The sequence below is a fragment of the Manduca sexta genome, chromosome 7, assembly GCF_014839805.1.
Source record: "Manduca sexta isolate Smith_Timp_Sample1 chromosome 7, JHU_Msex_v1.0, whole genome shotgun sequence".
Lineage (NCBI taxonomy): Eukaryota > Metazoa > Arthropoda > Insecta > Lepidoptera > Sphingidae > Manduca > Manduca sexta.
In genome coordinates, this window is record NC_051121.1 from 4,841,645 (window position 1) to 4,854,074 (window position 12,430).

At 36.1% G+C, this 12,430-nt stretch overlaps 1 protein-coding gene across 1 annotated transcript in view; it reads right to left on the reverse strand.

Annotated features, from left to right (window-relative positions):
• Positions 1-12,430, reverse strand: part of LOC115448028 (glutaredoxin domain-containing cysteine-rich protein CG31559) — a 96,516-nt gene that overhangs the window by 9,136 nt on the left and 74,950 nt on the right. The window contains exon 4 of the mRNA XM_030175328.2: positions 4,921-4,986. Within this exon, the coding sequence (XP_030031188.2) occupies positions 4,921-4,986 (66 nt within the window). The remainder of the gene's footprint in view (positions 1-4,920; positions 4,987-12,430) is intronic.

Below are 12,430 nucleotides of genomic sequence, written 5' to 3' on the forward strand. Positions count from 1 at the left end.
TCTGACGCCATTTTCTAAGACGTGTATAAAATTTAAATTCTTTGTTTTTAATCCCTACTTTCTTGTTTGTTCGCCATGCCGAATATTAAAATTAAAAGTGGAACTAGGAGTCGTGAACGTTCTTCCGTTTCGAGAATTGAGCAACAGCTTGAATCTGTAATTTCTAGATTAAATGCGTTTGAATAAAATGATTCCAGGATTCACAATGCAGATAAAATTACTGTGTGTGCTGAGGTGACTTCGCGTGCACTGCAGCTACCCGCGTGACAAACCGCACGCTCGCTTACACCACCGATGCCGTGCGGGCCTGGAGGACCTGAGGCTGGAGGTTCACTACCAGCAACGCCTAGCAATGTATCCCGCGCATGTAGCGTGGATGCGTGCGTCGCCTTCCACCACCGAAGGTGTTATGAATGAGGTGACAAATAAGCTAGTAACAGTCATCAAGGCGCTTAACCCGGTAAGATCCAATCAAATATTTATTTCGAATTTTGACCCATCCTTACATAATTTTAATGTGTGGTGTAATGAGGTAGAACATCTGCAAAATATTAACCGATGGGACGACCGTGAATGTTTAGCACGTATAGGCCTTTGTCTAAAAGGTGATGCTCGTATCTGGCTTAATGAGTGGACAACTAATGATCGCTCTTGGTCGAATTTCAAACGAGAGTTCCAATCATTGTGCCCGCGTCGAGTAGATATTGCAAATATTCTTATCGAAGTTTTAAAAACCGATTCAGATCAGTATTCTACATATTCTGAATATGCTAGACGTTTACTAGTGCGTTTAAGAATTGTTCGGGGGTTAAGTGAGGAACTAATTTCTGCGATTATAGTGCGTGGCATAACAGAGCTTCAAATTCGGTCAGCTGCTATGAATACGAATTTGTTACCTTGTGATATAGTTAGCTTTTTATCAGTTTTATATTAAACCTTATTCGAAGGCACAGATCAAATCACGTCCTAATAATAATCCTAACAATAAAAACTATTCGCACAAAAAGATAATTCAGGTGCTAAGTCAAAATGTTTTACTTGTGGGGAGTTTGGACATAAACAGACCACTTGCTCTAAACGTTTTAAACAAAATAACGAATCTGATAAAAATCAGTCGTCAACTTCGAAGCGGTTTTATACAGATAGCTTAGTATTAAGGTCTGAACCGTGTGGCTTTTGCAAAAAGATGGGTCATAGGTCGAAGATTGTTTCGCAAAACAGCGTATTAAATCACGCAGAAAATCTAATGTAAATTTTTGAAGCGAAGCTGTAAATGAATACAAGTTTAATGATATTGCAGCTACAGTGATTCAAGGGGTTCCTGTAGATATTCTTATAGACAGTGGTTCTCAAATTTCTTTAATAGCGGAATCAGTAACCAAACATTTTCAGTGTACCCAAACTCCTTCTTTTTGTACATTGCGTGGTATTGGAAGTGATCATATTGAGTAGACTCAAGTTAACGTAGTAGAAAAGCTAGAGCTTTTCTACTACGTTAACTGTTGAATTTCCTGAGATTACACTTGAACTAGATTTCCACGTGGTGCCCGATCAATATTTCAGTATTCTTGTAATATTGGGTACCGATTTACTTAATATAGAGGGTGTGGTTTATACCCGAATGCGAGGTGCTCAAAGTTTAACGTGATCCAAGTCAGTTTTTGATGTACAATTAGTTGTGCATCAATTCAATATTAATACTTCTGTTATTGGTATTGAGAGGGAGCAGTTACTTTCTGTAATTAATGAATTTTCTAATTTTTTCGTTACTGGTACAACCATTACTACTGTTACCACTGGATCAATGCATACTCGGTTGCACAATAAAACACCCATAGTGTATAGACCATACAAAACGTCCTATCATGAGAAAATACGAGTCCAAGAGATAGTTAAAGATTTGCTCGATAAAGGGATAATTAGAGAACCGGAATCTGAGTTCTCTAGTCACATTCTTCTTGTGAAGAAGAAAGACGGTAGTAACAGAATGTGTGTGGACTTCCGTGCATTAAATGCAATTACTGTTAAAAATCGCTATACGTTAACACTTATTAAAGACCATATAGATCGTTTTTGGGCAAGGCCGTCTATTTTACTAGCCTTGACATGGCTACAGGCTTTCATCAAATTAAAATGGATAACGATTCAATTCAATGTACGGGCTTCGTAACGCCTGAAGGGTATTGCGAGTATCTTAAAGTGCCAAGTGCCATATGAACTTGGCAACGCCCCTGTCGTATACCAACGTATGATAAGTAATACTCTGCGGCTAAAGATTTCTTATGTTTACGCAGAATGAGCTCACAGTGTCTTGCAAGTCTAGCAGCCGGTCTTTTGGGTTCCGATTTAATTAAATGTCGAACTGGATCCCAGGCTTGTACAAGCTTCCAACCATCTTCCCTATTGAACTCTACGACCTTTTATTGAATCTGGCAAGGTGCTTGTATATATCGATGATTATAGTCGAGGTACACTCGCGCGCCATGGTCTACGTGACTATCGCGGTGAGCGCGCAGGCACACCTCATTGGTCGGGAAGATGTCACGTGCGACGCCTGGATACACCGTGTTTCGGATACTCGCCGTTACGAGGTGTATCGTGCAGGCAATGTACTGCGACCTATACGGACGGGGAGTCTGCCACTAGTCACTGCTCTATGATGTATTCGTACCAAGCATGACGGTCGAGGAAGGTTTGCATACTCTCAGAGAAGTATTAAGGACTTTGACTACTGCAGGTTTTTCAATAAATCTTAAGGAGTGTACTTTTATTACGAAGGAGATTGAATATTTGAGTCGTACAATATGTTTTGGTCAGGTAAAGCCGAGCGCGTATAAAATCGAAGCTCTAGTTAAATCTTGTATACCTAACAACGTTAAGAAGGTGAGACAATTTTTAGGTCTCGCTGGATACTTCAGGAGATACATACCTGGATATTCATTGCGAACGAGATGTATCGCTGATCTACTCCGCAAAGGTGTGCAGTACCAATGGAGGTGGAAACTCCCTTTTTAACAAACACTTATATGTTTTAGGTATCATCGACAGACCCCTTTGCAGGGAATGTCTGTCGGATGACGAAACAGCCTCCCATGTTATCCTGGAATGCGGAGGTGTAGCTGCACAGCGGGCTGAAATCCTCGCTACACCGGGGTCACTCCGAGAAGCCTGTGGAGGAGTCATGAAGATCCTGCGCTTCTGGAAGGAGTGGGGCTGGCTAGACCCAGAGCCGGCATTCCGCACAAAACGGCCCGATCTACTAAGCGCTAAGTGTATTTCGAGTATCCCGAGGGCTCTACTCATAGTGTAATGCATCCTGAGGGCTCTGCATTTGTGGTACGCTCCGCACCCAAGGGGCGGCGGATGTAGTACTGATAACGCACCCTGAGGGCTCTGCGTTTGTTGGGTGTACATCCCGAGGGCTCTGTACATCCATATTTACTAGTAACCTGAGGGCTCTGCTAGTGTATTTTGAGATAACCTGAGGGCTCTGTCTCTAATTTGCGTTTCTTGAATTGTATATCCTGAGGGCTCTGTACATTCATATTTACTAGTAACCTGAGGGCTCTGCTATTTTAGTTTTGAGATAAACTGAGGGCTCTGTCTCTTACTCTGCGTTTCTTGAATTGTATATCCTGAGGGCTCTGTACATTCATACTATCTAGTAACCTGAGGGCTCTGCTAGTTTAGTTCTGAGATATCCTGAGGGCTCTGTCTCTTACTTTTTAACCATTTATTGACTGACTTCTCTAATATATAAAAATGTGTTTTAAAGGTGATGAGGATGAGATCGAAGATCACAGAACGAGTGGAAGCAACGTTGAAAGTTCGTTGCAAGAAGTTGGGTTCATGTTGACAAGTTGCAGCGGTCATCCAGCCCAAGCCACAATACGGGCGAGGACGCACCTTCTTCAGGAGAGGCCGAGTTAGCAAATTCTTCTAGAAGACCGGGAGGCTTAGTTTAGCTGCAACTATAACGTAGGATTATATCCTCTTTGGTTTAAAATGGCCAGCTCGCGCTGACCATTGCGTCGTCGATATATTTGTTTGAGCTGTCATTAATTAATTGTTGGATCGGACGGACGTTCACAATCTTTTCGCTAGCTATTTTTGTGTTCTTGATTATTTGTTAATTTGATACAAATTATTCTCTTTTGTAAATTAGTACAGTTTTTGTTATAAGTAATAATGACTATTTTAGTTTATGTTAATTTTTATAATAAATAAATGTAAAAACCCTAAATATAGTTTATACGAAACACCGTTCCTTCTTTTTTTCGTCCGTATTTTCAAATTCATAATTTAGTTACTTAGTAATAAGTGCTCTTTTTGTACTAACTGGCGTTGTTAAAGCCTCATTAATTTAAATTACGTAGACTGACTCGGGGTTTTTAAATTTTGATATCTAACACAAGAATAAATTGTAATAAGAAACGTTTTCGCTGAGAAGCAAGTCTTATTGACATAATCTATACTGTTCATATAACTGAAGAGATTTTTCTTTATTTTAAGTCTCTTTTGTTTTGATATGATTCTGAAAAATCGTTCATTGCTTAGCAATTATTATTTCTGCTACTATAAATTGCTAATATCAAAGCCCAGCATGGCAATTATAAGGCTATTGGTCTGAAACATCGTTCATATATCTATACATGTAACTAATTTTTGCTCACAGCGTCGCTTATAGTGGAGTGGGGTCCAATAGAATGTCGACTGACGAGAGATGATTAGCCATCGGTAGTCGACACTATTATGCCGGCCTGTTGGTACTGGGCTATACACAGGCTGATCCCGTAACGCGACACACTTACACGATACACTATGGCGGGTTTTAACCGGTGGTCGCTATCCGGGCGGATATAAAATATATCCTACCACCAGATAATAAATAAGAATATAATATAATGAAACTTCTCTAACCTTATAAGGTTTCAACATTTTCCTCAGCTCGCCGCTTTCGTTGAGTTTCTCTACCGTGTCAGCGTCCTGAAATAAAATTATATCAAAAATAAATAAGAATCAAAATGTATCGACATATTAAAATCACATCAATGCTATTATTTATCTTATATTAGGACATGATACCAGATCGAATCATCAAATATCACTGGAATTATTTATGTTAGAAGATGTAGAAAACCATCGATATATTATTTGTACTGAACATATATCAATGTAGAAAACCCATTTGTATGTAGGTATATGAGAAAATCCAAATGTAGGTATATGAGAAAATCCAAATGTATATTCAAAAATAGAATACAATTTAGTAGGAATTTCAGTATTTAATTTTTTATTTTATTATAGTACAGTTACAGAAACAAACAGTGTAACAACAAAAATAAATTATTACAAATTACTTAATACGTAATGCCAATAAAGTTTCCAACATCTAAAAAGAACGGCTATGAATCTCTATCTTTTTCTCTATTAATAAATAAGGCCGGCTTTTAGACGTCTCGTAAATGTTACAAAAAAGTATACTTTTAATACAATTGTTTAAAACAGATACAACAGTTATTTGAAGAAACACAACAAACTGTTCGTAAACTTTGAAAATGCACACGTGTAAGAAAATCACGCTTCCGCTAGCGAAGATGTTTTCACTTCCGTTTCCGTCGCTTATCGAAGTTAAGTTGTCTTGTAAGGAAATGGAGAGACGCAATGCTCTTGGAATTCATATGATGGTAAGTGTACTATTTCAATTCGTGAAAAGCACATCAGTGGCGAAGGGTGAAAATTTTCAAAAGGGAACCCGACGAAATATTTTTTTCTACAGTTAACATAATATATTACGCTGTTCACAATAAATTAAAATCAGTAAAATATCATAATACTTAATAATTTCCTTCTAAAATATGTCTAGTCTCTAAATTTAAGTACAAAATAATCATATATTTTGAACATAGGTACCTAAAAGAGTCCAACAAGAATTAATAACGCACAAACACTAATTATACATTCTAAATTATTAAAAATATTTCGCGCCAATAGATCAACATGAAGCCGCAAATTCTCGGGTTACCCTGAAGTACACAGACACGCATGCACACTTGTATTTTTACGTCACTTCCAAAAGATTAGACAAAGACACCGCGCTGCGTGTGAAAGAGACAACAATATCGCGAGGGAAGCTATGCACTGCGCGCGAGTTACGATTGAACGAATTGATAGGAATGACAGATATCACTGAAGTATTGATTTAATTTAATAAATATAAGATGACTTGTTTGAATATACTATATTTATTCTAGTTATATTGTTATGTTTTTCTTTTATTATTTTTAATTAATTTACAAAAGGTAACCCGATAGGAATCGGCTTGTATGGACGCTTCGCCACTGAAGCACATCGAAACTTTATCACCAGATTGAAATTTTTAATAAACGATTTTAGTTTAGCTATGAGAGGGCAGTTAGGTAAAGACTAATATTTAATAATTTATGTATATATATGTATAGAAGATGTGTGTATGTATGTTCCTTATGGACTTAAACTGAAGCTATTTTGATAAAAAAATTCTTATGTTTACGCGAATGTTATACATTAACATAAAACTATTTTACGGTTTTTATCGCGATTTTTTATATTATAATTTTTTTCCCATTTCGAAGACTAGCTTTCATGGTCACGGGACTGAGGTGTTACTCGTCAAGTAGTATAGTAACAATAACTACTTTTGTAGTAAAATATCTTTCCTCTATATATCGACTACAAAAGTAACTTCCATGCCGTGTGAGTAAAATTAACTTGTATTATAAAACACGTTACCGCCGCGGGGAGTATTCAATACACGTTAACTGCACGGGTTTTATCGGCGTTATCCTACTTAGTCAGGGAATTAAAACCATAATACGGATATGGCATTTGGATAAAAAAAAATGTAGTTTAAAAATGGTAAAATTTTAATTTGTTAAAATTGAACAAAAATCGCGATATAATATTATAATAATAATAATCTTAGCCCTGTATTATAATATACTGTCCTGAGAGGGATTAGGCCTTAGTCCACCACGCTGGCCCAGTACGGATTGGTAGACTTCACACACCCTCAAAATTCCTATAGAGAATTTCTCAGACATGTAGGTTTCCTCACGGTGTTTTTCTTCACCGTTAAAGCAAGCGATAATTCACAAAGAATACACACATAATTTTAGAAAAGTCAGTGATGTGTGCCCTTGGGATTTGAACTTCCAGACATTCGTCTCGGCAGTCCGTTCCACAGCCAACTAGGCTACCGCTGCTCAAAAATAAATACCGCATCAAAATTTTACAGTTCTTTGTAATATAGTACGGCGAAGCTTAATGCTTACCGTGTGGATGGTATGAAAAACCTTAAAAACTGAGGATTACGTTTTACCTTGGGATACACGAGAAATCATGATATCCGATTACTGGGCTTTGATGCGACGAGCTATTTCGATTTATTATATTTACTAGCTTTTGCTCGCGGCTTCGTCCGTGTGAAGAAGTTTTCTTGGATAAAAATCCTGGTTTATATTTTCCCTGGATAGAAAGTAGCGGTCCTTCCCAGGGTTTTAAACTATATATCCAAACTAAATATTATAAAAATCCATTTAGTATATTTTAAAAAAATCGATAGCATACAGACAGATATTCTCTGTTCCTTCACTCTCATAGTCTGGTGAGACGACAATCAAATATGACATGGAGGAGCTGTGAGGGAGCACGGTGGTACCAAACCGCCAACTTTCTGACTCGTAGCTGCGACGGAGTAATTTTTGAGACGGAAAAACCCAGTCACAATTAATTTTTGGCCCGACCCGGGATTCGAACCTAGAACCCCAGCTCAGTAATCGTATTTGTACCGTGTACGCATTACAACTGCACCACCGAGACCGTCAAATTGCCAGTCACTTGTTTTTATATTTTTTTTAAATATGAATATACCTATATTAATTGATAATATTTATTTGTATAATAGAGTAATATTCACGTGAAATTTGTAGGTATTTTTTTAATAGAAACTGTTAGTAATTTCCATGTTTTGGAATAGATTCATTTTGACATCATCAAAATATCGTCGAGCGTTAAATTTCGCCATTACATAACGAAACAATTTAAAGCATTTAATAACGAAACAATTCAATGATATTCTATTAAACAATTGTTATCATAGATTTCTCTAACTGCGTAGAACCATTGTTTTCCAACATCTCTCTTTCTAAAAAAAGACGTAATACCGTCTACTAGAATTTTCTCGAAGGTAAACGTCTCTTGCACGTAAATTATTTTATGAAATAGCTCGCGGTCCAGCGTTGCGTCTTTGTTTATTTAAGGGTTTCTCTGAAAAATACTTTGACAAGTTTTATTTGTACAATTTCACTATTACAAGGTTCTATGTTATTGTCAAATTGAATTATATATGACACGATTATGTGTCTATTTTGTAATATTTTACTGGTGACAGGTTGCTACCATCGTAATGTCTATTTCTGCCGCCAAGCAGCAGTGTGTAGTCACTGTTGTGATCGGTTTGAAGGACATTGTAACCTGTGTAATTACTGGACATAATGGGACTTAACATCTTATGTCTCACGATGGCGAGCGCAGTGAAATACTAAACAATACTTTGTAATTTAAGATTGTATTTCTACTGTTTATGGTCGTATTGCTTACCAACAGGCGAACGGCAAGCTCGTCTCGTCATTCAAAGCAATAAAAAAAAATACGGTATAAAATCAATTATCCCAAAAGGAAAATAAATTTATTTATTAAGACCATGTCCTGGATTAACCCACGGGCTACATTTATTTCGAGTAATTTGCTCCCGTGATATAAATTGATTGTTTTAATCTGATTTTGTTAATAGATGGCGCTGGCATCATACTGTGTTTTAGTGACTTGTAGCGAGAAGTCTTTCCCGCAGGCAAAGTCGGGAGAAACAGATACTATTATAAATGCGAAAGTACGTGTTTGTTACGTTTTCATGGATACACCACTAAATCAATTTTGACGAAATTTGCTACAAAGAACTTAAATTATAAAAAAGGAAATAGTATTGCTTATGTTATTCTAAATATGTTTACCTTTTACGTTGACGTCGCAAACACCCAATCTATACTAATATTATAAAGAGTAAAAGTTTCTTACTTTGTTTGTGGTGCCTAATTTCTGAAACTTCTCAAGCGATTTTAAAAATTCTTTCATTATTAGGAAACTACATTCCTCTTGAGCCCTATAGGCTTTTATTCCAGGAAAATGTATAGCAGGACTTTTATTACAGAAAAACTTTCTCACGCGGGCATAGCCGCGGGCAAAAGCTAAGATCAAATATCCGACGGAAAATTCAATACAATTTTATGGTATCTTTACCCGACCACTTATCTGAATTTTGTTTGATTATTGATCAGTAAGGAAAACACCTGAGCTCGAAATGTCAGGACTTGGGAACCGTACTAAAAATCTACGTGTACGAGACGTCGTTTACCTTCGAGAAAATTTTAATAGGATGGTATTGGCATACATATTGAATTTTACTTATAATATTATCCCTGTATTTTATACTATCCCACTGTTGGGCATGGGTCTCCTCTACTATTGAGAGGCATTAGACCTTACTCCACCACGCTGGCCTAGTGCGGATTGGTAGACTTCACACACCCTCGAAATTCCTACAGAGAACTTCTTAGGTATGCAGGTTTCCTCACGATTTTTTCCTTTACCGTTAGAGCAAGCGATAATTCACAAAGAATACAAACATAATTTTTTTTTTAGTAAAGTCAAGTCAACTCTTGGGATTTGAACCTGCGGACATTCGTCTCGGCAGTCCGTTCCACACCCAACTTGGCCATCGCCGCTATTTAGTTACTAAGGCTGGCTCCACAACCTCTCACCTCTATACAATTAATGCTAAATATGTTCTAATCATAGTGCTGTCTTCTTCAACTCGTAATGAATGACAGTGACAGCACGAAATTTTAAATATGTTTAGCGCTAAACATGTTTAATAAGTCGTTTTGTAAGCCAGCCTAAGACATTGTGGAAACGTAACCTAACATAAAAAAAAATTATGGATGTTAATTTAACAATAATTATGTTCTTTTTTGATGATTACGACATATTTCTGACAAAATTATGATTGCGGGAGACACTGCTTTAAAAATGTATATTATTGTCATTTTTTTATTTCATATTCCATCATGAATAATTTAACACGCTGTATTTACAGAAGTGTCTATGTATGTATTCAGGTCTAACTCCTAAATTACTGAAATCATTAAAACGATCACAAATCATATTTGTATCCTTGAATAATCACGATTGAAGTTCCAAACGATGTACCCTTTGTCAGAAAGTGTTTATGCCATTTGTAATGCTATAGTTAACGCTTTGGATTTCATATAATAAGTAGGTTAATGGATATAACGATTTATGATATTGTCAGCAGGTTTTCTAAAGGATATTAAAATCCGGTGTCTGAAGGACTTGAAATTATTTGCTCTGTTTATTAACACGTAAATATATTTTTTAAAGTCGGTCATGGTTTGTGAAGACACTATTTAGTTTGAGCATTTATTTTAAATTTAATATCGTCAGTTAAGTATCGAGAAGAGAAGATCGAGAAAAATGGCTTATTGCTGTCAATTTAGAGTTTAATTTATTTTAAACTGGTCGAAATTCGACACCGAATTTAATATCTTTGAAATTAAAATATGGAATTTAATCATGCCAAATCGCACACTGATCCATGCACACATTGTGCTAAAAGGGGTACATTGCTTTTTTACTTGTTTTAAATCTCACCTACGTCTGGAGAAGTTTAGTATTAGCCTATTTAGTAATTTTATTTTTTAATAGCTTCCCCATACACGACTTACCCGAGGTTACACAGTTTTAAAAGTGATATGTACCAATGTTTTTTATTGATTGTCCCTCGCTGGGCAAGGGATAACCTTAAAATTATATCAGCCAGTCTTATTTCGCGGCAGTTTTCAAAAATGTACCTATTTATTACTCTAGTCTTTCTTTTGTTTCCTTTTCTCTCTTTTTTCTGGCAGGCACCGAAAGGCAACTCACAATTAGTTATGTCCAAATTTTCAATATGGGTATATAGCCTGATATAATATGCAGGTGTATAATAATATATTTAGTAATAACAATGTCGTAACACCTGCAAAAATACCGCATTTAATTAACAAAAGTAAGGTGTTTATGCAACGGTAAACAAGTAAAGGCTATTGCACGGTGTTAAGTTGAAGGTCGGGCATACACGTGGCTCGAGGGTGGCAGACGTGTCACTGACATGACAAACAAGAGGGAACCAAGTTTCGCGTGTCACTTCATACGAGTACCGGCTTATGCTTCTACGAGACGTGTCTTTTGTTTTAAGGCTCTGTATTCTGTTTTATGTTTTATACAAATTGTTTTTGGCTTGCATTTTTTTTTTATTTTATTGTCATATTATATGCGCATGCGTATTGCTTGTAGATTAAAGATTGATGTTATTGAGATAGTTTTAACTCATAACACGACCCTCAACTGATAAGCGTCTACAGACAGCCTTTTGAGGGCGACTTTACTGTGCATGTAATAAGGTCATTTTTTGTTAAGCAATTTTGACAGCTCGGACAATTCATTGGACCGAGATTGTTTTTAAAACATAGCCTTTTATTGTGTTTATAGTTTATTTTAGACTCGGAGGTACACCTTTAAGGGTAGACCATTGCAGTATTCATTTCTGCCTCTAAGCATCTATATGCAAATACTGCACTTAATACGTTCCAGTTTAAGAAACATTCAAGCTAATTAACAGGTATTACGAGAATTAACAACACTTCTATATCTCGAAGTAACGAGCTAAACCAAGAATTCAATTTTCTAGAAATGATTGCTATTCATTTTTAACATGCTGTTTACCATCAAGAAGTGACTACCACATTTATACATTCGGTTGCATAAAAAAACTGAGCTTTATATATTTAGGATTGGTTTCAAAAATTCTAAGTAAATTATACCCGTCACATAAATGTATAAGTAATCTATGCTCCTAAATAAATGATAATAAATGATAAATATTTAATAAGATCTGTCAAATATAATTTACTCTAAGTAAACAGTGTTGGTTCTCTTCCACATAATCTTATCTACGATAATGATCGTTCAGCAATCGACGCCTGGCAACGTAAACAATGTGTACCTTCGGGAACTTAACACAATCAGATTATCTTCAGACAAGGATAATCAATCTTATGGAGAAGGAATTAACGATCACTATATAATGATAACATAATACGTCGTGGAGTGGGAAATGTCTTATCTATAAAAATATATCCATCATTAATTTAAAACAGCGTTTTGTTCCTAATTCAAATTTATAACCGTTGAAAAAATTTACAAAAAAATGATTTGTTTATCTGTACGGGAGTTATTAAATAAACTCAGGACATTGTGTTTTAGATATAAGGAA